This window comes from Nycticebus coucang, chromosome 17, assembly GCF_027406575.1.
Source record: "Nycticebus coucang isolate mNycCou1 chromosome 17, mNycCou1.pri, whole genome shotgun sequence".
Lineage (NCBI taxonomy): Eukaryota > Metazoa > Chordata > Mammalia > Primates > Lorisidae > Nycticebus > Nycticebus coucang.
In genome coordinates this window covers 12,452,219-12,478,826 of record NC_069796.1, presented here as the reverse complement: position 1 = coordinate 12,478,826, position 26,608 = coordinate 12,452,219, and the positions used below count along the sequence as shown (strand labels likewise).

The window sequence follows — 26,608 nt, the reverse complement described above, 5'->3', positions numbered from 1 at the left end:
ATGCTGTTAACCACAAGTAAAAGCTACAGCATCTTCTTAGCTAACGACGCGCAGCAGATAAAGAACACATTTTAGGGAACCTAGGTGAGAAAGACTTACAGTCTCGTAGTTTAAGACTTGCAGTGATGGGCGGCGCCTGTGGCTCAGTCGGTGGGGCGCCGGCCCCGTATGCCGAGGGTGGCGGGCGGCCCCGGCCAAACTGCAACCAAAAAGTGGCCGGGCGTTGTGGCGGGCGCCTGTGGTCCCAGCTGCTCGGGAGGCTGAGGCAAGAGAATCCCTTGGGCCCAGGAGTTGGAGATTGCTGTGAGCTGTGTGAGGCCGCGGCACTCTACCGAGGGCCATAAGGTGAGACTCTGTCTCTACAAAAAAAAAAAAAAAAAAAAGACTTGCAGTGACAGACTCCCAAAGAGTCCTGGAGGAGAGTTTGAGAAAGTCAGCCTGGCCCGAGTGACAGTCAGGAAGCAAACCCTTCGTGTTCTCCAGCCAGTCACTTGAGCAGATTGTCTCCTCCGCAGTCTGGAGGAGGCCCACTTCTAGCTCTCTGCTTGGACTCATAATTAAGGGGCGTGTTTGTTTCCTTGTGGGTTTTTTTTTGAACTTGCAGTTATCTTACTTTTTCTTTTTTTTTTTTTACTCAGGATTACTTGGGAGCAGATATATTTTCACCTAAGCTGCTTATGTTCTTGTTACACTAGCTTTTCTCTCTGTATCTCTATGTGCTCTGTTAAGGTGCTTACGAGCAGATCAATGCACCCTGCACTTGGCCTCCTCTGCTCACGCTTGCTGCAGAAGCCCCAGCACAGCTGGCTGTGCACCTGCTCAGAAATACAACTGGCATTCTGCAAATTGTGCTTAAGAACACTGAAATCTCAAACCTTGAAACATTTAACTTTTGTCTGTCCTTGTTTTTACTGGCTGTGTTTTCATTTAATATTACTGCTAATGTTGCTGAAGTACTTTAAGATGACATGTTGTGGAGAAAGTTAAAAAGTAAGAAAATATCCCTATAACAACTGTGACTACTGACAGTCAACGCTGAAGATTAATGACAGCATTTGGGGTAAGTTTTCTCTCCCCCTTGTCTGTTTCATAAAGAAAAGAAAGTTTTGAAGAACAAGTGAGGTTAGGCCGGGCTCAGTGGCTCATGCCTGTAATCCCAGTACTCTGGGAGGCCAAGGTGGTGGATCACCTGACACCTGAGCTTACAAGTTTCAGACCAGCCTGAGCTAGAGCAAGACACACCCCACACACACACACACACTCTGTCTCTAAAAAAAAATAGTCGGTGTTGTGGCAGGTGCCTGTAGTCCCAGCTACTCAGGGAGGCTGAGGCAAGAGAATTCCTTAAGCCCAAGTGTCGGAGGTTGCTGTGAGCTATGACGCCACAGCACTCTACCAGAGGCTACAAAGTGAGATTGTCTCAAAAACAAAAACAAAAAAACAAGCAAGGTGAATGATTTAAGTTATTGATTCCTGATCTGAGTTTCTGGGCTCTAATGCAGGTATGGAGGGGCATCTCATCCCGAATACTCTGTTCTGCAGTGTGTCTCAGGAGCTTTTATGAGCGTTTCCCCTCTTCACGAAGGCCCTGGGTATTTGGTGTATTTGTCTTTCTTCCTGTCACAGCTGCCTTCACCTCCCTGTGTCTTGGACTTCTTCTCTTTTTCAGGGCTGACTTTGAATGAGGACTCAGCTTTCAATTTAATGTCTTCATGCACTATTGTTATAAAACAAATCTAAACACAAATGTAGCATTTTAAGGTCTTTAGTGGCTACTGGCAACAGTAACAATTAATTAATTTTGAGGAATAATGAATTAATATAGAAGAAGTTTAGAAACAATTTCAACATTGCTAATGAAAGTGGTTTGTGTAGCTGCTGAAATATTAGTGGGACTTGCACAAACCTACCCTGACTTCGTTCTGTCGCTGGCTTGCTCTTCCGATTCCTCAGGGTGGGGCGTATCCCACTGGTTCTTCTGGTCTCTTGTCCAGGACAGGTCCCTGCAGCTTATGATGGTCAGGCCAGGTGAGCTAGTTGAGGGAGTCACTCTAGACAGTTTCTCAGTGTGGCCGTCCTTATCCAGGAGGAGTTGAGGTTGCCCCCATCTAAGTTGTGAGGGTACCTGAGCGTAGGTTAAACTTTATGATACCACACTTGACACAGATGTTGTATTTGTTGAGCCGTCAATTTTACTGACAAAGGGTTGTCCCAGTAGGATTTGCATCTGCTCTTTTATTGCTCAGGCATTAATCTTTTATTTTTAACCATCTGTCTATCAAATTTTTTAAAAAATATCAAATAGTTTTGAGTTATAAGATGTTTGCCAGAAGGGATGTTGGGGAATCCAGCTGCTGGAGTTTCTTTTTTTTTTTTTTTCTTTGAGACAGAGTCTCACTATGTCGCCCTGGGTAGAGTGCCGTGGCATCACAGCTCACAGAAACCTCAAACTCCTGGGTTAAGGCGATTCTCTTGCCTCAGCCTCCCAAGTAGCTAGGACTACAGGTGCCCACCACAATGCCTGGCTATTTTTTGTTGCAGTTGTCATTGTTCAGCTGGCCCAGGATGGGTTTGAACCCGCCAGCCTCAGTGTATGTGGCTGGCACCGTAACCACTGTGGTATGGGTGCCAAGCCACAGCTGCTGGAGTTTCACAGATTTGGATGCCATGGACAAACTGAAGTTAGTTGACTTGGGTCACAAGTGTGTTAGGACCAAGCCAGGTCTGGGAGCGAGGATGCCTTGTAACCCTGGCCTGCACCTCGTCAACATTCCACATCTTCATATTTGACTGTAACTGGCTCTTCTGTTTTCCATTAAAAAACAAATGGTGGGGCGGCGCCTGTGGCTCAGTGAGTAGGGCGCTGGCCCCATATACTGAGGGTGGTGGGTTCAAATCCAGCCCCGGCCAAACTGCAACCAAAAAATAGCCGGGCGTTGTGGCGGGCGCCTGTAGTCCCAGCTGCTCGGGAGGCTGAGGCAAGAGAATCGTGTAAGCCCAAGAATTAGAGGTTGCTGTGAGCCGTGTGATGCCACGGCACTCTACCCGAGGGCGGTACAGTGAGACTCTGTCTCTACAAAAAAAAAAAAAAAAAAAAAACAACAAATGGTGGATGGTGGAAAATAAGAGTGCTGTAATAGAACACCAGAAGGTGTGGCCCCTGAGTGACTGCCTTCTCAAGTTACCCTTCAGTCTCCATCATAGGTGTTCGTAGACTCGTCTTAACATGCATCTGCCTGTGAATTTAGCTTGGTGTGCAGTGTGCACACTGAGTCGGTCTTGGGATAGTATAAGAGCACTGCTAAAGAGTAAAGGAGCATCAGGTGGCACCTGTGGCTCAGTGAGTAGGGCGCCGGTCCCATATACCAAGGGTGGTGGGTTCAAACCTGGCCCCTGGCCAAACTACAACAAAAAATAGCCCGGCACCTGTGGTCCCAGCTACTCCAGAGGCTGAGGCAAGAGAATCGCCTAAGCCCAGGAGTTGGAAGTTGCTGCGAGCTGTGATGCCACGGCACTCTACCCAGGGCGACACAGTGAGACTCTGTCTCAAAAAAAAAAAAAAAAGAGAGTAAAGGAGCATCGTGTATTTTCTCCTTGTTTTTGTGTAGTTGTCTTTAGAATATAGTGTCTCTGTATTTAAGAAGCATCATATTTACCACTTCCTAGCTCAGGTGGGTTGCGTGTGTGTGAGGAGCCATAGTGTAAACAGTAAAGGCGCTGATTACTCTCCTTGTACACCCACATTCTGTCATCCGTCTCCTTGCTCTGCCGGGCGTCTCTCTTGCTGTGAAAGCACACATCCTGTGCAGTGAAAAAAGAAGTGTGACTTTCCCATCGGCCAGTCTCCTACCTTTTCTTTGAAGACAGAAAAGCTTTTTCTTTTCTCCTCCAGGTTTTATTTTTTTAATTAACTTCTTTGGGCTGGACCAAGTGCAGTGGTGTGTACAACTAATCACACCAGTTACAGATCCCTTTGTTTCTTCTTTACTTCCGCTGCTTCATTTGAGTGGCCTTTGAGTTCAGCTTGGAAGATATGGTTGCTCTGTGTATAGGAAGCTGTGTGTGCGTCTTCCAGGGAAGCAACGGTATCCTGATCATCCTGTGAACTGTCGTGGCCACAACTCTGGTGGCTGAGGCGAGAGGATCCCTGGAGCCCGGGACTTTGAGGTTGCAGCAGTGAGCTGTGATGATCCCACTGCACTCTACCTGCCTGGGCCACAGATGGGGACCCTGTCTTATTACTGAAGATGCATCTTCACCTTAGCCTATGGTGACAGCAATGACGAAGCATTTCATCAACTGGAAAAGAGCCGTAGCCCCAGAATTTCCACCTGGCACCCCCACAGAAGGGCTGTCAGCAGAAAACCTTTTTCTTAATGGCATAGGAATGAGCTAGTGTTTATGTCTTAAACTGTTTCATTCTTTTTTTTTTTTTTTTTGGTGACAGGGTCTCACTTTGTTACCCTGGGTAGAGTGCCGTATCATCACAGCTTACAGCAACCTCAGACTCTTGTGCTCAAGTGATCCTCTTACCTCAGCCTCCTGAATGGCTGGGACTATAGGCACCCACCACGATGCCCGGCTAATTTTTTTAGAGACAAGGTCTCACTCTTGCTCAGGCTGGGTATTTTTTCATTCTTATTTGAGGTACTGATAATAGGAAAGTCATTTTGAGATATCAGGAATTCCTACATCACAGTCTCTGATAATATAGCTGGAAGCAATCCCACACATTGCGGGTGTGGTGGATGGTCGAGTTCTGTGTCTGCTTTAGTAATAAAAAGGATTATAAACATTGTGGTCCATATTTTTCGTAGTCAATATTCAAAGAGTCTACCTGACCTGTGTAATATTTGCAATTAAATGAATAAGTTGCCACATTAGAAATAAAACAAAAAGCAGATGGAGAAGAAGATTCCTTTCTGTTCTTACTAACAGCGCATCTTAAAGCTTTTTATCCATATACTTAGTTTTTTTTTTTTAATGAACTGTGTTTTTGGATACACTGTCAGTGTCTGGTGCTATAACTGACTTATTAAAATTCAAATCCTGTTGGATACAACTGTTTTTTTTTTTTTTTTGCTTGTTTGTTTTTTGAGACAGAGTCTCACTTTGTTGCCCTGGCTAAAGTGCCATGGCGTCATAGTTCATAGCAACTTCAGACTCTTGGGCTCAGGCGATCTTCTTGCCTCAGCCTCCCAAGCAGCTGGGACTATAGGCACCCACCACAACACCCAGCTATTTTTAGAGCTGGGGTCTCGCTCTTGTTCAGGCTGGTCTTGAACTCTTGAGCTCAAGCAATCCACCTGCCTCAGCCTTCCAGAGTGCTGGGATTATAGGTGTGAGCCACTGTACCCAGCCAATACAACTGGCTTTAATAGTAAAGCTAATGCTTTGAAGATATACTGTTACTTAATTTTATGTCATCTGGCTAGTTTGAATTATAGTAACTGGCAGTGCCTGTAGCTCAATGGGTAGGGCGCCGGCCATATACACTGAGGCTGGTGGGTTCAAACCTGGCTGGGGCCAGCTAAAACAAGAATGACAACTGCAATCACAAAAAAATAGCTGGATGCCTATAGTCCCAGCTCCTTGGGAGGCTGAGTCAAGAGAATCGCTTAAGCCCAAGAGTTTGAGGTTGCTGTGAGCTGTGATGTCACAGCACTCTACTGAGGGCGATAAGTGAGACTCAGTCTCAAAAAAAAAAAAATTTATAGTAAATGAGTTACTTGTGAAACAAGTACCTAAGTGTCTTGGGTGTGAGTAATCAGAAGCATATGTATGTGGGACTGAAGATTATTAGCTATATTACCCCTTGGGCAGACAGCTTAATTTTTATAAAATTCAATTCATCATATAAAAGGTGGAGGGAGGATGATATATGTCAAATACTTCACATAGACTCAGGCTTCTGTAACTGCTTAATTAAAGGTGGTTAGTTTATTAACATATTAATAACATTATTAACAGGAAAACTGACTTCATGAGCATCATGGTTCTCTAACTTTGTGTCTGAACTTTCAATAGATTAAAGGGAAAATCTTCCTAATAGTATTTTTTTATTTTCATTTATTTTTCCATTTTCTAAATTTTTATATATTTTATTTATTTATTTTATTATTTTTAGTAGAGATGGGGGTCTTGCTCTTGCTCAGGTTGGTCTCGAACTCCTGACCTCAAGGGATCCTCCAGTTTCGGCCTCTCAGAGTGCTCCCTCCTGGCCTGCTTTTTAATATTAAATCCACTTTTTACTTTAGTTTTGTTCTCATTGAGATTTTCAGTTTTCTGGAACTCCACTTGTGTTTTCCTTCTTAGGACCCCTGTTGCCAAGCACACGCATGCTGGTTAATTAGCAGTAGAATCACTTTTTCGCTGTTTGTTCTCTTTAGGTCTTTGAGTATCATTATTTTGACCCCAGGGCTTACACAGTGTCAGATGCATGTAAGTGCAGGGTATATCTACTGTCATTGAAACTCTGTGGTCGGTCCCCCAGACCGGCCTCCTGTTTCTTTCTAGGAAGCCACTGCTGGGCCATTTCATGTCATCCCCACCACTGAGAATTTAGTGAAAAGAAAAGTAAAATCACTCTACTTTTTGATTTGCACTGACTTTCTCACTTTTTAAATTTCTTTGTTATTTTAAGAAAAACTATGACAAAGTAAAGAAGGTTAAGGTAGACAGTCTTCTTCCCTGTTAGAAACTACCTTTAAAGTATACAATATGTGTACAATACGTAAATATTTATACCATATGTACTCCATCCTAATGTAGGAAATTGATATTTTCTAATTAAATAACACGAGGGGAAGTGTTGAAATACCAATTAAATAGGCATTGAGTCTGAGTTAATGCAATGTCAAAAAAGACTTACTTTATAGCTCTATTTAGGTAAGAGAAAGTAAAATCCATTCCAGTAGCACAGCTTCACTGAAGTTATGCATTGATGCAAGAAGATCTTAATAATTGAAACCATGAGAATAACTAAAAGACAGAAAATCGGGCTTTCCCTCCCATATCTGCTTTCCTTCATTGGTAGCTTTACTTTCTTGATGATGTAATAATATATCACAAATATTAGGTAAAAGCTGGGTAGCATATTACTCGACATTACTTACTGTTTTTATAAATTGCTTAAAATTCTGAATGCTGCTTTGTTACACATAATAAACACGAACTCATTCGTAGAAAAGATAAGAACTCAAAACAGAAATATAAATAGGTTGTATAGTTCACATCTAAAAACCATTTTGCATACTAAGAACAAAACAAGTGTGAATTAAGAGCATGTAACAGTGGTGTCTGAAATTGTGTCTGAAATAATTTTTAAAATAGTATAGAGGGTTGTCTCTTTCCTGTCTCCCCAAGTGAACATAAGCTGTTAACATTTTGATATATTAATTGATAGACGAAACCTCAGCAAGGGAAGAAGAGCAGTTTCTAGATAACTAACTTAAGCTTGGTTTAGAAAGTGTTCAGTGATACACAGTTACCTTTTATGTCAGGCAGCTGTAGCCATTAACAGTGGCCTAAGCATCTGTGACCTTGAGTTACCTCATGTAAGAAGAAATCTGGAGATTGATAAGCCAAGGCTGGTTCTGCAGCGATCTGGGCTCTTTCTCAGCATGCTTGGAGTCCAGGCTTGTCTCTGATGCCTGTTGCCTTAACAGGTAGCAAGATGGCTCCCCTGTAGCTCCAAGGCTTTCACGAGCAGGAAGGTGGAAGGTCTTGAGCAAAAATCTTTTACTTGTGGGTGGCACCTGTGGCTCAAAGGAATAGGGCGCCAGCCCCATATGACAGAGATGGCGGGTTCAAACCCAGCCCTGGCCAAAAACTGCAAAAAAAAAAAATCTTTTACTTGTAAGGCTGTCATTTTATCGAGAGGAAACATTTGTCCCAAAGCCTCCCATCATATTTCCTTCTCTATTTCATGGGTCAGAACTTTGTCTCCTGGGCACCCTAACTACAAGGAGGCTAAGAAAATATCCAGCAAAAGGCAACAAGATTACACGAGGGCTTTAGACTGACTGCGATGCTTCCCAGGGCCAGAGCCTCGCTTACCTGAGTAAAGGCAGCTCTGCCAGGCACATGTGCACAAATTCAGGGTTCTGTAAGAAAAGAAAGGAATGGCAATTGATAGGCAGTGACAGTGTCTGCTACATACATGAAGTGAGTCTTCACTGGGCAAGATAATGGCTCATTACTATGTTGGAATTTCTGAAGTAGCAGTGGTATCATGAAAACCCGATGATGATGGTGGTCATCATTTAGTGGTAAATACTTATCTCTTATGTGGCAGGCTGTATACAAAGGAGAGACCTGAGCTGTTTCAAATTTTCAATACAAATTTGAAAATTATTAGCATATCCATAGTGTCTAGATTTATGGGAACAGATACACTCTGTCTTGATCAAAGCAACCAAAATGGCATGATGGTTGGCCTGGTGCTTGCAGCTCAGCGGCTAGGGCACCGGCCACATACACGGGGGCTGGCGGGTTCAAGCCCAGCCCAATCCTGCCAACAACAATGACAACTACAACAAGAAAATAGTTGGGCGTTGTGGTGGGCACCTGTAGTCCCAGCTACTTGAGAGGCTGAGGCAAGAGAATCACTTAAGCCCAAGAGTTTAAGGTTGCTGTGAGCTGTGACGCCAGGGCACTCTACCAAGGGTGACATAGTTAGACTCTGACTCAAACAAAACAAAATTTCATGAAGGTAATGTAAGAATTTAAAAATCTTGTATTACAGAATGCCTAGTTGGTGGATAGTCTTTCTTTTTTAAAAAATAGAATTTATATTTTAGAGCAAGTTTAGATTCACAGCAAAATTGAGCAGGAGATGGCAGAGATTTCCCTTGTACTCCCTCCCCCCACAGGCCTAGCCTCCTATACTGTCAATACTCCTCACCCGAGCGATGCACTTGTTACAGCTGGTGAACCTCCGTTGACTTATCAATATCACCTAAGTCCTTAGAGGATTTGAAGTTTACTTGTGTCATGGGTCAGGGACATTAGGTTCTCCAAATGACACTTAATGTGGATGGGAGAGAATATTGGTAGCCCAGGACCATCTCTCCTCAACCTTTGTTTTCTTCACAAGTGTTCAGTGCTGTTCTTTGGCCATCCTTGGCTCTTGCCCTTGCTTTCAGGAAACAGCAGCTGAGGTGTGAATAGGAAGATGACCCAGAAGGGTAGAGTACCAACTACTGGGGGCCAGGGGGCTGGAAGAAGGCTGCCTAGTGACTTATGTCCATATCAGCACCAGTCCCATGCCAGCATAAAGCATTTCTGCCATTGCGCCTTTGTAGGTGGGCCTAAAAAATGTTTCCAGATGTTTTTAATTTCTTCCCATTGACCTGCAGACTGGATTTGGGGGCGTCAGCTAACTCTTTACTATGACCTTAGCATTTGGGATTTGGAGAGTGGAGTATAATTACAATCCATGGGTAATTCTCTAATCCTGTTTTAGTCTTATTAATAGATATAAACCCTTTACCAGCTCTACTTAGGCTAAAGAACTGGAATCTTACCGCTCTGCTGTGATCTCTCTCTTATCTCAAGATAGCAAGTTACTGCCATACTACAAACAGTAATTATTACCTGTGAAGGGAACATTTACTGACTGCTTACTCTACGCATTCATTATTTTTAAGTGCTTTGCATGTATAAACTACTTTCATTTTCACAGTAACACAATGAGGCCTATAATCCCTACTTGATAGGTGAGCAAATGAAGGCTGAGAGAGATTAAACAACTTGCCCAAGGTCATCTACCTAGTGAGAGAGCCAAAGTACCAAGCTGTATGGGGAAATGCTGCAGAGAAGACAACGGCCTGAGTTCCGTGTACTTAGTAGTTTACGTGTGGATTGAGTCAGGGCCAGGTGCCAGCTGTATGCGCTCTTTCCTCTCTCCGTGTACGTCTGTGTTGCAGGCCTCGTGCTCTAAAACACAACAGATGGGTCTGACCAGCAGCAGACAAGTTTGTTCGTCAGAAAACATTAGCTGTTTTCTCAAGAGAGAAATTAAATGAATGTGTCTGCTGTTCACTTTAGTGTTTGTGTTAACAAAGCCATAAAGAGACAACTGGTCTCCTAGGAGGAAGTAGGTACAGATAGTCTGGTGCCCATTTCTTTTTCTACTAGGAATCTTCTGTCACTTCTTTTTATTATAAAAATTAGCACATACTTATTGCAGAGACCTTAAGTAAAATTCTGTTATTCAGTACCCGGGATTAACTTTATACAATTTGAAACGTAGTGTATCTTTCTACATACCATTCTTGGTCTATAAAGACACACAAACATGTCGTCTTTTTTTTTTTTCCTGTTTTAAACTAAACTAAAATGTACTTTGTACACCCCACCCTGTATCTTGAACATCTTTCCCTGTTAATATTCTTTTTAAAGGCTTTGGAATATTTCATTGTATGGATATGCCAAAATGTGTTTCAACGGTCCGATGCTTTTTAAAAATTTTGTAAACACCTGCTTTGGGTAGTCTTTATGACTTAAAATTCATTTAGATTGCTACATCCCTAGTCTTATACACCAGGTTGGAATATGATTCCGTATATGTGCAGGCAGCAGGGTGTATGTGAGGAATCACCTATGTCCACTCTGCCTGAACCAGGAAGTCTGTTGAGACGCTAGATAAGCAGATGGTGCCCAGGAAACCTCAGCTGTAGGCTCTTTTCTTCCCTCACCATGACTGGATCAAGCACAGCACCTTTCTTTCTTTCTTTTTTTGAGACAGAGTCTCATTTATGTTGCCCTAGGCAGAGTGCCGTGGCATCACGGCTCACAGCAACCTCAAACTCTTGGGCCTAAGCAATTCTCTTGCCCTTAGCCTCCCAGGTAGCTGGGACTACAGACACCTGCCACAACACCTGGCTATTTTTTTGTTGTTGTTTTTAGCAGGCCTGGGCCGGGTTCGAACCCGCCAGCCTTGGTGTATGTGGCTGGTGCCCTAGCCGCTGAGCTACAGGTGCCCCCGTGAGCGCAGCACCCCTCTTGAGTCTCAGGTTCCTGATTCCGGGTAGCCGACTGTCTTACCTTCTTGTTTTGAGTAGCTCATGTTCTAACAAGTATACACATTTTTAAAAATAAATAATTAAATGCTTTGATAATATGAGAAATTCTATTAAAAAAACATTTTCCTGCCCTGACAAGGATACCAAAAAAAAAAAAAAAAGAAAAGAAAAATCTTTTCAGTGTAGTAAATCACTTCCTGTGGTCCTTTCCTGTCTTCTTTCCTGTGCCTTGGTTTTCTACAGTTGTGATTAGTGTTCACTGTTCATTTTGAGTTCTTTTATTTCTGCTATTCAATATTTCTACATGGTGTTCCAGTGTACTAACGGGAGAACTCCTGAATTCATATTGTTGATAGATTAGAGAACTAACCACTTCTCATTCTTTGAAGAGCTGAAAGTGAACTGTGGGGGCGGTTTTTCTCTTTTTGAATCTGTGGATCTTGACTAAAATCTTAAAAATAATGAAATAGAATGGGATTGAAAATGTCAGAATGGTTTCATGAAGCATCTGCTTTAGTTTATATATGGGAATATGTGAATATGTTTAATGGATAATATGAGATGGATGCTTACTGAGGGTCAAAAGAATTTAAAAGCCTCTGGATTTGACAAGTCTCATCAAATTTTTTGGTATTCATATCATATTTTAAAAAGGCTGTTCAATTTCCCAGGCATGTTCTGAGAGCTTCTTCCTTTGGAATGATAGAGTAGATAGTTTAGTCATGGAATGCTTTGGTGCACAAAACAAAGACTTGAAGAAAAATGTAACTATAACCTGCGCTGCCCAGGGTGAGTGTATAAGAAACAAATTTTTAATCATACTACTAACTAAACATACCCACTTAAATATAAACAGGTAAGTCAAACTACAGCAAATGGAGCTCTGAGTGGGAAGCCCAGGCTTCCATGGGAACCCCGGTTAACACGCCCCCTGCCGGTCCCCATTGGCCTCCATTACATTTCCTCACTTCTGGATGGGGGAAGCTAAAACACAAGCTTATCCTCACATCACAAGCTATTATTTTATAATCAGCTCTCCTAAATTCATTTTCTATCCTTCTTGTATTTTAAGAGAACATTTTTTGTTTAGTCTTGAAGTTCAAGGCGGCATTCACTTTGTCACTTCTGCCTGTGTCTTCCTCCTTAGCAATCATGTCATTCAGCTGCAGCTTTTCTCTGTTTTGGTTATTTTCTTGAAACATGTGCATGCGCACACACACCTGCTTCTAATTACTTTCCTAAGGGCTTTCTCAGTGAGTGAGTCAGCATGAGTTAGCAGCTGTGTCTTCAGGGAGCTGATGTCCTGGAGTGGCCAGTGCATTTCGGTGGTGAGCCTATCTTAAAGATTTCTTCTAGTTTACTGTTTTAGTCCAGCTCAGTTATGACACATATCCAGATATATGTTCAGATAGGACAAGAAACTGTGGAGCTTTAGGTTAGAATGAGGAAATCCCAAGTCTAGAGGACATTTCTGTAAGTCAGAAGTAAAAGATCGTTTTAAATTTATTTCCATCTAGTTGAAACCCATTCTCTTAGTAAAGTTTCACAAGAATGGAAAAGCAAGCATCCCGTGTACTCAGGACTAATATGAAGCCAGCAGACAATCTAATACACGCCCACACAAGAGAAAACTCAGTTCAAGTCGGGAGAGGGGAAGGAGGGAGGGGGATTGGTGTGCTCCCACGTCATGGGCACAATGTCCACTCCCTGGGGGTGGGACACAACTACAAAAGGGACTCTACCTGCCAAATGCAAACATTGTAACCTAGTTGTTCGTACCCTCACATTAATCTGAAATGAAAAAAAAATAATAATAATATATTTCCGTCTATTTGTAGAATGACTTTTTTAAAACATTAGTTAAGGTTGGGAAAGGCGTGTTATTACCTGAGGAGGGGAGGAACGTCCCGAACCTGAGGATCCCATAAAGACACTCTCAACTCCACGAGGGTCTTTTTCACTTGTTATAAAGTATGTTGTGGACCTTGGGCAGTGCCAGACCTATGTTCCAAAAGTTGCTTTATGGGGAGTTCTTGCTCGCCCATGACGTACCTCAGTTATTAAAAGTACGTAAGAACTAGTTACTGTGAGAATTCTTCTTATCTATTCCTGATGGCAGGACCCAACGTGGAAGTGGGGGTCGCTCCAGTTCCCACTCTCCGGTGGTATCTACCAGGGCTCAGGCGGAGGCTCTCCAGGGGTGGAGCTCCAGGGGCAGTGACAGCTGGTGCTGGCTTCCCTGGTGACCAGCAGCCGGCTGTGACAGTCCGTTCTGATCCTCCCTCTGCCTCCTGTCTTCATGCTGTGCTCTTGCATCTGGGAACAGTTTGTCCGAGTTTCTCAGTGGTGGTGGGGGGACAGGCTGGAAAGTATCATGTCTGAAAATGTTTCACTGGGATCTTACTAAAGGATGTACTTTCTTTTGTATTGCCTTTCAGAATTAAAGCCATAGAGAGTCCCAACAAAGAAGATGATACCCAGTGGCTGACCTACTGGGTAGTGTACGGCGTGTTCAGCATTGCTGAATTCTTCTCTGATCTCTTCCTGTCCTGGTTCCCTTTCTACTACATGCTCAAGGTATGCTGAATTCTGAACTGCTGTTTCCTTCCCCGTGCATATTGGCTTCATTCTCTACCACCAAAATTCTCTCTCAGGACCTGTATCAGATGCTTCAATGTTATTGTACATCCATGGCTCTGTCTCAGATTATAAACAAGAAGGCAGGGTTTGACATGGCTTGCTTCATTTGTATACTAGCTTTAAAATAGCCAGAGCAGTTGTGTGTTCGAGATGTGTTTAATAATAACAATAGATGGGAATACTATGACCTAGCACAAACATTGTGTTAGTTTGCTAAGATCCTGTCTTCATGCAGTGATGCCTGCGTTTATTATGGAAGCATTGCAGATTTCAGCAGGTCACTGATTATTCATGATGTGAACAGGAATCAATCTGGAGGAAAAGTACTTATTTCTTACATAGGTTTGAAGAAAGAGGGCGTGCAGTGGCTCACTAAGGAAGCCACTTCAATGACTTTGGCAGGCGCAGTAGTCAGGGGTCATTGCTGGCAAACCTGTGTTTGGCAGAGCGTCAGTGTCAGTTACCAATATGTGGGGGGAAAGGAATAGGAGGTTGAAACTCATTCCTAATGGAACCTCCATGAACTCCCAGTTTGCACCAGAGGTGAGTGAGAATCAAAAGGTTCACTACTTTGAATAGATTCCATAAATGGGATAAGCTGTCTTGGGGCAATTCCTCAAGTGACTTTCATGGAAGACGCCCTTCTTCCAGCTGGGTGACACAGACCTCCTTCCTGTTCAGAGCCAGGCATGTGGACTGCACAAGCTGAAGAGAGCGGTGTGTCCAACCCGGTCCTGTGATCTCTTCTTTCCCTTACCTTTTGTTGGTATTCATTTTAATGAAAGCTACATGGGACAGAGTTTAAAGGTTCAAATAGTTGTGTAAGACTTCTGCAGAAAGATGGCAACTCTGCACCTTGCCCCCCACGTTGCTTCCTGGGAAGCAACCACTGTCACTTCATTTATGGCAACCACTGTCACTTCATTTATTCACTTCTGTTTGGTCCTTTACCTCTGTTTGTAAATAATATGCTTGTGTGGTCATTTTGAAATTTTTTCTGTTTCATGCGTTAGCTCTTGATTCCTGCAGGAAGATAAGGATGTAGCTTTCCTGCCCCTGCCGCGAGCATGGAGCCTTCCCACGCCCCATTCTCCTGTGTGCCCACACCTTGCTTTCTGTTAAGTAAACTTTCATCACTTACAATGTTATGGCTTTGAAAATGCTATTCAGTTGGACCATAGAGTGGTTCCTCTGGAACTAATAATTTGTTTTTTTAAATTTATATATTCAGGCCTCTTTTTTTTTAAGAGACATAGTCTCGGGCGGCGCCTGTGGCTCAGTGAGTAGGGCGCCGGCCCCATATACCGAGGGTGGCTGGTTTAAACCCAGCCCCAGCCAAACTGCAACAGAAAAATAGCCGGGCGTTGTGGCGGGTGCCTGTAGTCCCAGCTGCTCGGGAGGCTGAGGCAAGAGAATCACGTAAGCCCAAGAGCTGGAGGTTGCTGTGAGCCGTGTGATGCCACGGCACTTTACCGAGGGCAGTAAAGTGAGACTCTGTCTCTACAAAAAACAAAAAGAAAAAAAAAAAGAGAGGCATAGTCTCACTGTATTGCCCTCGGTAGAGTGCTGTGGCATCACAGCTCACAGTAACCTCCAACTCCTGGGCTTAGGTGATTCTCTTGCCTTAGCCTCCCGAGTAGCTGGGACTACAGGCACCTACCACAATGCTCGGCTTTTTTTTTTTGTTGTTGTTGTTGTTGTTGCAGTTTGGTCAGGGTCAGGTTCGAACCCGCCACCCTTGGTATATGGGCTGGCGCCCTACCCACTCAGCCACAGGCGCCACCCAATGTATTTGTAGTATTCTTATGATTTCAGTTTGTCCTACTTAGTCTCCATTTCTATGTACTTAAAATTATTTTTTTAATCAAAGGAAATTTAGATATAGAAAATTAGATACAGGAAACTCCCTCACCCCAGCCATCATCACATTGATCATGTTACCTTGATTTTTAATTCTGGGTAACTATAGACACAGACAGTAGAACCTCTAAAGTTTGCCACCCAAGGGATTGAAACAAACGAGTCAGCATACAGAGGTGGTCGACACAGGAACTGGGCCAGCTGTACTGACGCCAACAGGTGGTGCCTGTCTGGTCCATGAAGATTAGGTCACTTAAGGGAAGTGCCCAGTTTAGGGTGGTGGTCAACTAGGGAGGTTCTATTGTTATCTTTTTCTTGGGTCTTAGCTTTTTTAAAAGAAATCTATTTATTTGTACTTTCCTTCTTCCAGGGAGATTTCTCAATCTGACCTTCCAATTTGCAAATTTGTTCTGTGGTTATAACATATTATATCCATGATACCATATATTGGGTTTTTCTTTTCAGCTGTTACATTTTTCATACCTAATATTTTTGCTTGGCTCTTTTCTGTGTTTTCTTGTTCTTCTTTCATAATGTTAATATTTTGTCTTGTTTTAGTGTGGTTACCAATCAAATTTAAAATTCTTGATCAGTCAATTCTAGTATTTTTGGTCCTGAAAAACAATCTGTCATTGATTGTGTCTTTTTTCTTTGAGAATGGTGGTACCTTTAAACTCATGTTCTGCAAACTCACTTTCCTCCCAGGGTATCAGCTGTTCTATCGGGTACTGGAATGCTAGGCCAGTCCATGTACTCTTGGGAAGTTCTGTGTAGGGGTGGATGAGGCTGGGGGTGGAGAGCCCCTGGTGCAAAGGCATCGTAGTTAATTTCTCTTTACCTACTAAGCAGCTCCCTGGCTGGAGGCTTTGCCTTTGTCCCCCTCACCCACAGCCCCATGGCAGTATTAGATGAGATGTTCCTGGGTTATAATTCACAGTTGTAGGGAGTGGAGCAGGAAGGGTGGAGAAGTAACTGGCCTCCTTAGCTGATTTCCATCTGTTTTCCTCAGTGACAGTGTCTCACTCTGTTGCCCAAACTGCAGTGCAGTGGCCTGATCCTTCTCACTGTAATCTCAAACTCCTGGGCTTAAGCGATTATCCCACCTCAGCATCCCGAGTACCTGGGACTACAAGGCGCACCACCATGCCCAGCTCATTTTTTAAACCTTTTGTTGAGATATGGGATCTTGCTTTGTTGATAAGGCTGGTCTCAAGCTCTTGGCTTTAAGCTATCATCCCACCTCAGCCTCCCAGAGTGCTGGGATTACAGATATGAGTTACCTTTCCTGGCTTATATTTAAAACATTTTTGTATGACATCACCAGGGAATGCCTTATGACATTGGAAAATTTTCCTTTCGAAAATTGGTCTGTGGGAAAATTTAAGATTTCAAAGATTACTGGCCTTTTTTGTGTATTTTTGTTATTTTTAGCCTTTAAAAATATTTTCATAATCTTTTTTGAGACAGAGTTTCACTTTTTTTTTTTTGAGACAGTCTCACCCTTGGTAGAGTACCATGGCATCACAGCTCACAGCAACTTCAAAATCATGGGCTCAAGTGATCCTCTTGCCTTAGTCTCCCAAATAGCTGGGACTACAGGCGCCCACCACAACATCTGACTAGTTTTTAGCTCTTGCGCAAACTGGTCTTGAACTGGTGACCTCAAGCAATCCAGCTGTCTCCACCTCCCAGAGTGCTAGGATTACAGGTGTGAGCCACTGTGCCTGGCCTATTTTTATAATCTTTAATTTGGATATGATGTATTTTAAACTTTAAATAGTTTTGAAGCCCTTAGTAAGATGCATCTAATGGTAGTGACCTCACAGTGTAGTCTCTGATGGAAAGAAACCTGGCTTTTGCCATGGGCCCAATGCAGTGAATAAGTAGTATCCTGTAAGAGGAGCCCCTTGCACTAGTCTCTGACCTCAGACTTCTGAAATGTGAGCATTCCTGACTTCTAGCCTGCGCTCATCACCTCTGCTAATGGAGGCACAGAGGTAGAGAGAGGATCCAAAATAAATGACAATCACTGAATCATTTATATTTGGTTTTAAAGTACATTTAAAATATTGCTTTGCAGCAAATTTTCTTCCCTAGTGGTGAAATGATTAGCCATTATTAGTGAGAGTGAATTTATTGCCTGTTCCAAGTAGATAATATACTTGAGAGTATTAAAAATTAATGATGGGCTTGGTGCCTGTAGCTCAGTGGCTAGGGTGCCAGCCACATATACTGGAGCCGATGGGTTCGAATCCAGCCTGGGCCTGCCAACCAGCAGTGACAACTACAACCAAGAAATAGCTGGGCATTGTGGAGGGGGCCTGTAGTCCCAGCTACTTGGGACGCTGAGGCAAGAGAATCACCTAAGCCCAAGAGTTTGAGGTTGCTGTGACCTGTGACGCCACGGTACTACCCAGGGTGACAGCTTGAGACTCTGAAAAAAAAAAAAATTAATGATGCTGTCAATTACAATGCTTTTTTCCTGATTAGTGGCATATTCTGAATGGCTTCAGTGAATGGACCGAGAAAAAGCCTCAGAGTTGCAGAGTCAGTAGGAGAAGTTGTAGGAGAACATTCATTTTAAGGACAAGCATATATCTTATGCTATTGACAGTCACATGGTAATTGTACAGGAGTGTATAAAAAAAAGACCTGCAAGGAAGTACACTCTTAATATTTTATTTCTTGCAGAGTTAATATTGTTTTTTGTTTTTGTTTTTTCATTTTTTTCTAAAACAGCCTATAATATTGGAGGAAAATAAAAGTAACCAATGGCTAGGCTTAGTTGAAAAGGTAACAGGTGGCTGGGCGCAGTTTACACCTGTAATCCTAGCACTCTGGGAGGCCGAGGAGGGTAGATTGAGCTCAGGAGGAGTTTGAGACTAGCCTGAGCCAGAGGGAGACCTTGTCTGTAAAAAAAAGAGCCGGGTGTTGTGGCAGGCACCTGTAGTCCCAGCTACTTGAACTCTCTTAAGGCAAGAGAATCGCTTGAGTCCAAGAATCTGACATTCCTGTGAGCTGTGATGCCATGACATTCTACCAAGGGCAACAAAGTGAGATTCTGTCTCAAAAAAAAAAAAAAAAAAAAGTAAAGAAAAGGTAACGTGATGTATTTAGGTAGAAACTAAATCTTTATGTTACAAGGTTTGCTCTGAGGTCTGGCCTTGAGCAGAAGGGTTTACAAATTAATGAAATTTATATGTGCTCATTTCTTTATTCAGCAGATATTTTTTAGAAGCTCTGTGTGCCAGATTCTGTTCTAGGTCTGGGGGATACTTTGATGATTCAAACAGAGTTCTTATCCTACTGTTTACATTTGTATGCATGTGGGCGCACATAAATGTATGTGTGTGCATGTCTTGGTGGATCTTGGATAGGGAAGAAAATAGCATTTGTAACCGTACATCTTGAACAAATGTGTTAATAAATACACACAGCACTATATATATGTATTACTCTCTAACCATCTGTGTGTAGTTGGAACCACATACTATATATCATTTGATATCGCCCTATTTTCAGCTGATACAATAATATTTTTTCATATTATTCAATATTCTTCAACATAGCTGTCTAATCTAGTTTAGGTAATAATTTTCCACTTGAGAGACATTCAGGACATTTGTTTTGCTGTTGCAAATAATGCTACAATTAGTATCTTTGTACCTTGTATTTACCTTTGTATAAATCATTTTCCAGATTTATTTTTAGAGCAAAATTAAGTCTGGCAGGTTTAAGCCCTGGTTGAGACTGCCACCTGTGCTTTTTCACCCACTGGCAGCATAGTTTCTCTCTTCCTAATTGTTGCAGGGAAATCTTTCCTTCACATGCTCTTTTTTAGCTTGTATCTATGCATGCTGAGGAATCTGTCTTAAATTTGGCTCATCACTATACTTGTGGCTACATGGCAAAGGTGAATGGCTCAAGGAGTAGGGTGCCGGTCCCATATGCCGGAGGTGGTGGGTTCAAACCCAGCCCCGGCCAAAAGAGAAAAAAAAAACAAAAACATGACAAAGGTGAAGACTTACGCTTCTGGTCAAGGCACTGTAGCATACGAGGAAGTCAGTGTTGAAATGTATTTTTTCTGACATTAACACTCATTACTGACCATGCTAGTGCCTGAATTGCATGTTTAATGAAGCACATCCCTACCTTGGAGATACTTCTGGGGGAAGGAAGATCGATGATGATGGCATTAGAATCACAGACAGAATTGTCTGCGCTGTTGTAATTTGTGATGTGAGGAGTCGTGTATCAGTGCCAATGGTGCCGGTCCCCTGTTAAGACAGCCTGGACTCTTTGGCTGAACTGCGGCCAGCACTGTTTATGTTGCCCTTGGGAGTTCTGTCAGCTGGCACTTTGGGGACAGCTTGATTAAAAGGATGGCCAGATCTGGGTAGGTGACTTTAATGAAACTCAGACTATTCCTGGGCTGTAGAACAGTTACACAGATTAAGAAGAGCGAATTGCAAAAGTTGGCAGCTGAATATCACCTTGAGAGTTGAAAAGTAATTAACTTTATTTTTAATAGAAGAAAATGATTTCATTTGAGAACCGGAAAATGCTAAGGATGTAGGTGGAGAGCAGTAATTATTTTACTGTCTCAAGACAATACCTAGAAGTAGTAAATTAATACTCTGGAGTATAGCCTACAAAATGATCGCATCAAAGAGGTACAAAAATGTACATGTCAGTCAGACCACCCAAAAAAGACAGTTGATCTGGATTGCTGGAGTTGGTATTTACATGGGCAGATATTATTTCAGAGATTTTCAACAGCTAATAAAAACTTCGGAATTTGGTAATACTACTGCTCTCTCTTTTTTTAGAGACAGACTCTCACTTTGTTGCCCTCGGTAGAGTGCTGTGACATCACAGCTCACAGCAACCTCCAGCTCTTGGCTTAGCTGATTCTCTTGCCTCAGCCTCCCAAGCAGCTGGGACTACAGGCACCCGCCACAACACCCGGCTGTTTTTTTATTGCAGTTTGGCCGGGGCCAGGTTCAAACCTGCCACCCTCAGTATATGGGGCCGGTGCCCTGCTCACCACGCCCCAGGTGCCGCCCAATCCTACTACTCTTGTATACTTTCTTCAAGTACGTTAATTTAAAACCCTGGAGAAGAGGAAATTTTCTTACAGACTTTGATTTACCTAATCACCTGTTTTATGACAGACCCCACCTCTCCTGACTCCTAATCCAGTGAGCCATTTCCACTTCAGCTTGATGCCTGTGGTTATAATGTAACATGGGCATCTGTCTATCAGTAATCCATTCCTGAAAACCAGACGTTCTGTGTACAAATACCAGCCAGGTGCTGTTTTCTTCCATTTTAAATGGGAAAAAATCAAATGTATTACATGTCAATCTAAAACTCCCAACCAATTTTCTAACTATTAATGAAACATAGCAAAGTTCCTATATATAAAAATATCATATTAGGATGTTAGATGCTAAAAACACTTCCCTGCTCTAGTTAATATAGTTGGTAAGAAACGATTGCCTTGTTTGCGGTAATACACAACACACCCCTTTGACGCTCTGCATACTATTCAAAATGTGCACAAGGGATTCTGATGTTTCTCCTGTCAAAAATGTAGTTCCAGTCATTTTGTTTAAAATATTGCAATGAGTTTGGGGTACGTATATATTAGTGTTTCCTATATAAGCATCCACCAGAAAATACTGTACAAAGTTTGCATATTCTAAAGCGAAAGACTTCCATGAGGAAATGTTAACTAGAGAGGTGGTGGCCTGCAGGTCTGCTGTCGTGAACCTGGCCCTATGCCAAGGAAATGAAACCTACTGAAAAGTGCAGACGTTTTGTTCTCCATTTTGGATTACTGCAAACGTGTAGCTCAGAAAACCAATGTTCTCTGGCCACATCTTCTTATAATTCACTAAGATATGCTGCTGCTCAAGCCCAAGGGATGCCGGAGCAGAGTTGCTGGGAAAACTAACAGTCAGCACAGTACTCCCTGCACGCACTGAGGGTATCTCAGGGCACTGGCTTCATTGAGTACAAGGGCCTCTAACAGAAGGTCTCAGGCTGCCACTGTGTGTGTGTGAAGTTTTGCACAGCTGTCTGTTCACGCCCGTGGCAGTGTGCATGTGCGAGGTTCCCAGGCGCTCATCTGACTCTTTGCCCTCCCCTCTGGGCCATGCTTCCCTCCCTTGCTTTCCTGACTCTAACATCCTGTGTATTCCACAGTCTGCACTCAGCAAGTGAGTTTTGGAGTCTGTTAGATGTGAGGGGAAAGGGCAGGGAAAGGTGAAAGGGGGGGTCCCTTAAAATCGTAACTGGGAGGATATGGCAGTAATTGTGTTTGGGTGAGCACTTTGATAAGGAAGCAGGCTGTGCAGTTCCTCCATTCAAAAATTCTTAACCTTCAGGGAATATATGGAGGATTTTGTTTGTAGCTGTTATAGTCACTGATTCTACTTGAGAGTATTTTATGGTGTTTTTTAGTATACTTCTGTTTGTATATCTACATCTACATATTTTACATTTTGTTTCTCCTTTATATTACAGTTAGTAGCATATTGTTTTTTTTGTAATTATGTAAGTATATCATTACTTTAAATTTCATTTCAGGTAGTAAAAGAAGAGTTCCAGGCTGGGGGTGGTGGTTCACACCTGTAATCCCAGCACTCTGGGAGGCTGAGGCAGGTGTATTGCTTGAGCTCAGAGGTTCGAGACCAGCCTGAGCAAAAGCAAGACCCCTTCTCTGCTAAAAATAGAAAAACTAGCTGAGTGTTGTGGTGAGCACCTGTAGTCCAAGCTACTTAGGAGGCTGAGGCAGGGGTTTGAGGTTGAGCCCAGGGGTTTGAGGTTGCTGTGAGCTGTGCCACAGCACTCTACCCAGGGTGGCAGAGTGAGATTCTGTCTTTTAACAACAACAAAAAAAGGATTCCAAAACACTTGTTTAAATGTTTTTCGGTTCTAGCTGGGCTTAGTGGCTCACACTTGTAAACCCAGCACTTCGGGAGGCTAAGGCAGGAGGATCACTTGAGGCCAGGTGTAAAAGACCAGGCTGGGCAACACAGAGGCACCCTATCTCTACAAAAAATTTAAAAAGTTAGCTGAATGGGTACAGGCGAAACTTACTAAAGGCAGAATACAAATGTCTACATACAATAACTAAGAAAATGCCATGAAGGCTACATTGAACAGTTTGATGAGAATATTTCAGATTGTATATGAAACAAGCACATTGTACTTGATTGCACAAATGTACACAGCTATGATTTAACAATAAAAAAAAAATAGAAAATAAAAAGTTAGCTGAGTATGGTGGTGTGGGGCTGAGGTGGGGGGAGCCTGAGCCCAGGAGTTTGTGGTTACAGTGTCACTGCATTCCAGCCTGGGCAACAGAATGAGAGCAGATGCATAAGAGCAAAAAAAAAAAAAAGAAAGAAAAAATATAAATATATTTATAGTTAGCTGGTTCTGAGATTTCTTTTTATCCCACTCAGAGCTAATGAATTAGCCTGTTACGGTTTCATGGATGTTGGTAGAAGACACAGTATTTCTGGGACAGAGACAGAGCCCCTACTATGCTCAGTACTCATAATGCTTTTATTTTCTTACAAAATTATACAGATAGATTTTTAAATTTTTCAATTAATACCTATTTTATAGAGGGAAAAACAGACGTAATCAATCAAGTAACCTGCACAAGGTTTGCCGGCTCCCAGGATTGGAGCTTAGTTCCTCTGAGCCCATCCTTTACCCTCTATGTATTAACTCTGAGAATCCCTGTTTGTTGGGTGGAGAGTCTGCATATATCTTTAGATCAAGGTTTTATTTTATTTTATTTATTTATTTTTTTGGTTGCAGCCATCATTGTTGTTTGGCGAGCTGGGGCTGGATCCGAACCCGCCAGCTCAGGTGTATGTGGCTGGCGCCTTAGCCACTTGAGCCACAGGCACCGAGCCTAGATCAAGATTTTAAATGTTGTGTTCTTTGTTCTGTATGCTAACTAATTTTCAGATATATCAATTTCGGATGGAAGTGTTAAAATCAGTGATTGTGGATCTTATCTATATAATTATGACTTTTAAATTAACATTTCAAAGCCATATTTAAAGCTATCTATTGGCATATAATTATAAAATATAAATTCTATAATTATAAAAATATAAAATTAGAAAGATATACCAAGCTGTATATAATTTACATATTTCAATGGTGTGTCTGTATGTATGTATGTTCAGGAATTTTAATATTCTTGGTAAATTATTTTCCTTCTTTATCATTCTATTTATTTATTTTGCCTTAAGTAATGTTTATGTATTAACATGACTATATGAGCTATTTTGGGAGTTGGTATTTGTCTGATACATCTTTTCTATAATTTTATTTTCGGTGTTTTCTATTGGTTTCCTTTTGGGCAGTTTTATTAAGCATATAGTTATAGTTTATAGGTTTTCATTTTATTTTCCTTAATTTTGAGACAGAGTCTTACTCTGTTACCGAGGCTAGAGTGCGGTGGTGTCAGCCTAGCTCACAGCAATCTCAATCTCCTGGGCTGAAGTGACCCTCCTGCCTCAGCCTCCCCAGTAGCTGGGACTACAGGCACTTGCCATAATAGATGGCTATTCTTTTTCTACTTTTGGTAGAAATGTGGGTCTCACCCTTGCTCAGGCTGAGTTTTTAGGTTTTTTTTTTTTTTAAAGTTAGTCTGGTAGTCTCTGTTTTTTTTTTGTTTGTTTGTTTGTTTTTTGTTTTTTTTTTTTTAGAGACAGAGTCTCACTTTTTCGACCTCCAATTCCTGGGGAGTCTCTGTTTTTTAAAAGCTCTTGTGCATCTGTAACAAATTGTAATTCATGAATGTTACTTTTCCAGAGTCCTGTAGCTGAGATTAATCTGTTGAGAAGCTGAGTTTTGTTTTGTATTTTGAGGGTAATACAAGTACAAAATGTAGTATAAATTTCTTACACCCAACATGATGTTCATAGAGTGAGCTATTTGTGAATTTTAAGCTCAAAGTATCATTAGTGTTAGTCTCCTATGAGCTTTGCATCTCTAGAGCAAACTTAAAACACAATCTTAATAAAGATATCATAGCTTTTTCTTTTTTCTTGGTTTTTTTTTTTTTTTTGAGACAGAGTCTCAAACTGCTGCCCTGGGTAGAGTGCCGTGGCGTCATAGCTCACGGCAACCTCAATCTCTTGGGCTTAAGCGATTGTCTTGCCTCAGCCTCCGGAGTAGTTGGGTGGGACTACAGATGCCTGCCACAACGCCCGGCTATTTTTTTTGTTGTTGTTGCAGTTGTCATTGTTGTTTTAGCCGGCCCTGGCTGCATTCACACCCTCCAGCCTCAGTGTATGTGGCCAGCATCCTCCCCACTGAGCTACGGGTGCTGCCATCAGAGCTTCTTTGTTTTTTTGGGGGGGACAGAGTCTCACTATGTCACCCACGGTAGAGTATGGTGGCGTCACAGCTCACAGCAACCTCCAACTTTTGGACTTAAGCGATTCTCTTGCCTCAGCCTCCCAAGCAGCTGGGACTACAGGCATCTGCCACAACGCCCAGCTAGTTTTATGTTGTAGTTGTCATTGTTGTTTACCTGGCCCAGGCTGGGTTTGAACCCACTACCCTCTGTGCACGTGGCTGGCGCCGTAACCACTGTGCTATGGGCACGGAGCTTCCATCATAGCTTCTTAATTATTTGGATATATTCCTTGGTTTGGAATAACAAGGACTAAAACTTATAGAGTTAAATTTAAGCCATAATAAATTGAGAGACTGGGTGTGGTGGCTCACGCCTGTAATCCTAGCCCTCTGGGAGGCCAAGGTGGGAGGATCACTTGAGCTCACAAGTTCCAGACCACTTTGAGCAAGAGTAAGATCCCATCTCTACAAAAAAAATAGAAAAACTATCTGGGTGTTGTGGTGTACACTTAATAGTCCCAGCTACTCAGTTGGCTGAGGCAGGAGGATCACTTGAGCCCAGGAGTTGGAGGTTGCAGTGAGCTATGATGATCCTATTGCACTCTAGTAAGGGTGACAAGAGTGAGACTTGGTCTCAAAATATAGTTCAGTGGGGTGGGGAGGAAGGGGGAAGTCCAATGTTTTTTACTTTAAAGAGAAGTGATATTTAAAAAAATAAAGATTTGGGGCGGTGCCTGTGGCTCAAGGAGTAGGGTGCTGGCCCCATGTACCAGAGGTGGTGGGTTCAAACCCAACCCTGGCCAAAAACTGCAATTAAAAAAAAAAGAAAAATACAGATTTGGAATCCCTTGGAAGTGACTTCTGTTTTATGTAAAATCACCAGGCTGTATGCAACACAGTAGGGTCAGATCTTTTTTTTTTTTTTTTTTTGTAGAGACAGAGTCTCACTGTACCGCCCTCGGGTAGAGTGCCGTGGCCTCACACGGCTCACAGCAACCTCTAACTCTTGGGCTTAGGCGATTCTCTTGCCTCAGCCTCCCGAGCAGCTGGGACTACAGGCCCCCGCCACAACGCCCGGCTATAGGGTCAGAGTCTTTTAAACTAAAATAAACAAGTATGTTGTTTATTAACTTTGTAGAGAAATTAGCAAATCACTCTGAATATTCCCTACAGAGAAATAAAGTACTTGGATGACTTGAGGTCCTAAATCTGTATTTATTATTTGAATAAACAGTAGAAGCGTTTGGGGCATAGTGTGACAGTTCTTATGTTTTGAGGTATTGAGGCAGAATTTTTTTAGTGTATGTGCTGCCAAAGCGAGCACTAATGCAGAATTTTTTTTATCCCAATGGCAAAGTAGGGTCATAAAGAAAAGGGTTAGGGGGCGGCACCTGTGGCTCAGTCGGTAGGGCGCCGGCCCCATATACCGAGAGTGGCGGGTTCAAGCCCGGCTCCGGCCAAACTGCAACCAAAAAACAGCCGGGCGTTGTGGCGGGCGCCTGTAGTCCCAGCTACTCGGGAGGCTGAGGCAAGAGAATCGCCTAAGCCCAGGAGTTGGAGGTTGCTGTGAGCTGTGTGAGGCCACGGCACTCTGCCGAGGGCCATAAAGTGAAACTCTGTATCTAAAAAAAAAAAAAAAAAAGAAAAGGGTTAGGGATGACCTCTGCATTCAGGGTTCAAGATGA

At 42.5% G+C, this 26,608-nt stretch overlaps 1 protein-coding gene across 1 annotated transcript in view; it reads left to right on the top strand.

Annotated features, from left to right (window-relative positions):
* Positions 1 to 26,608, top strand: part of REEP5 (receptor accessory protein 5) — a 47,135-nt gene that overhangs the window by 9,924 nt on the left and 10,603 nt on the right. The window contains exon 3 of the mRNA XM_053567038.1: positions 13,466 to 13,604. Within this exon, the coding sequence (XP_053423013.1) occupies positions 13,466 to 13,604 (139 nt within the window). The remainder of the gene's footprint in view (positions 1 to 13,465; positions 13,605 to 26,608) is intronic.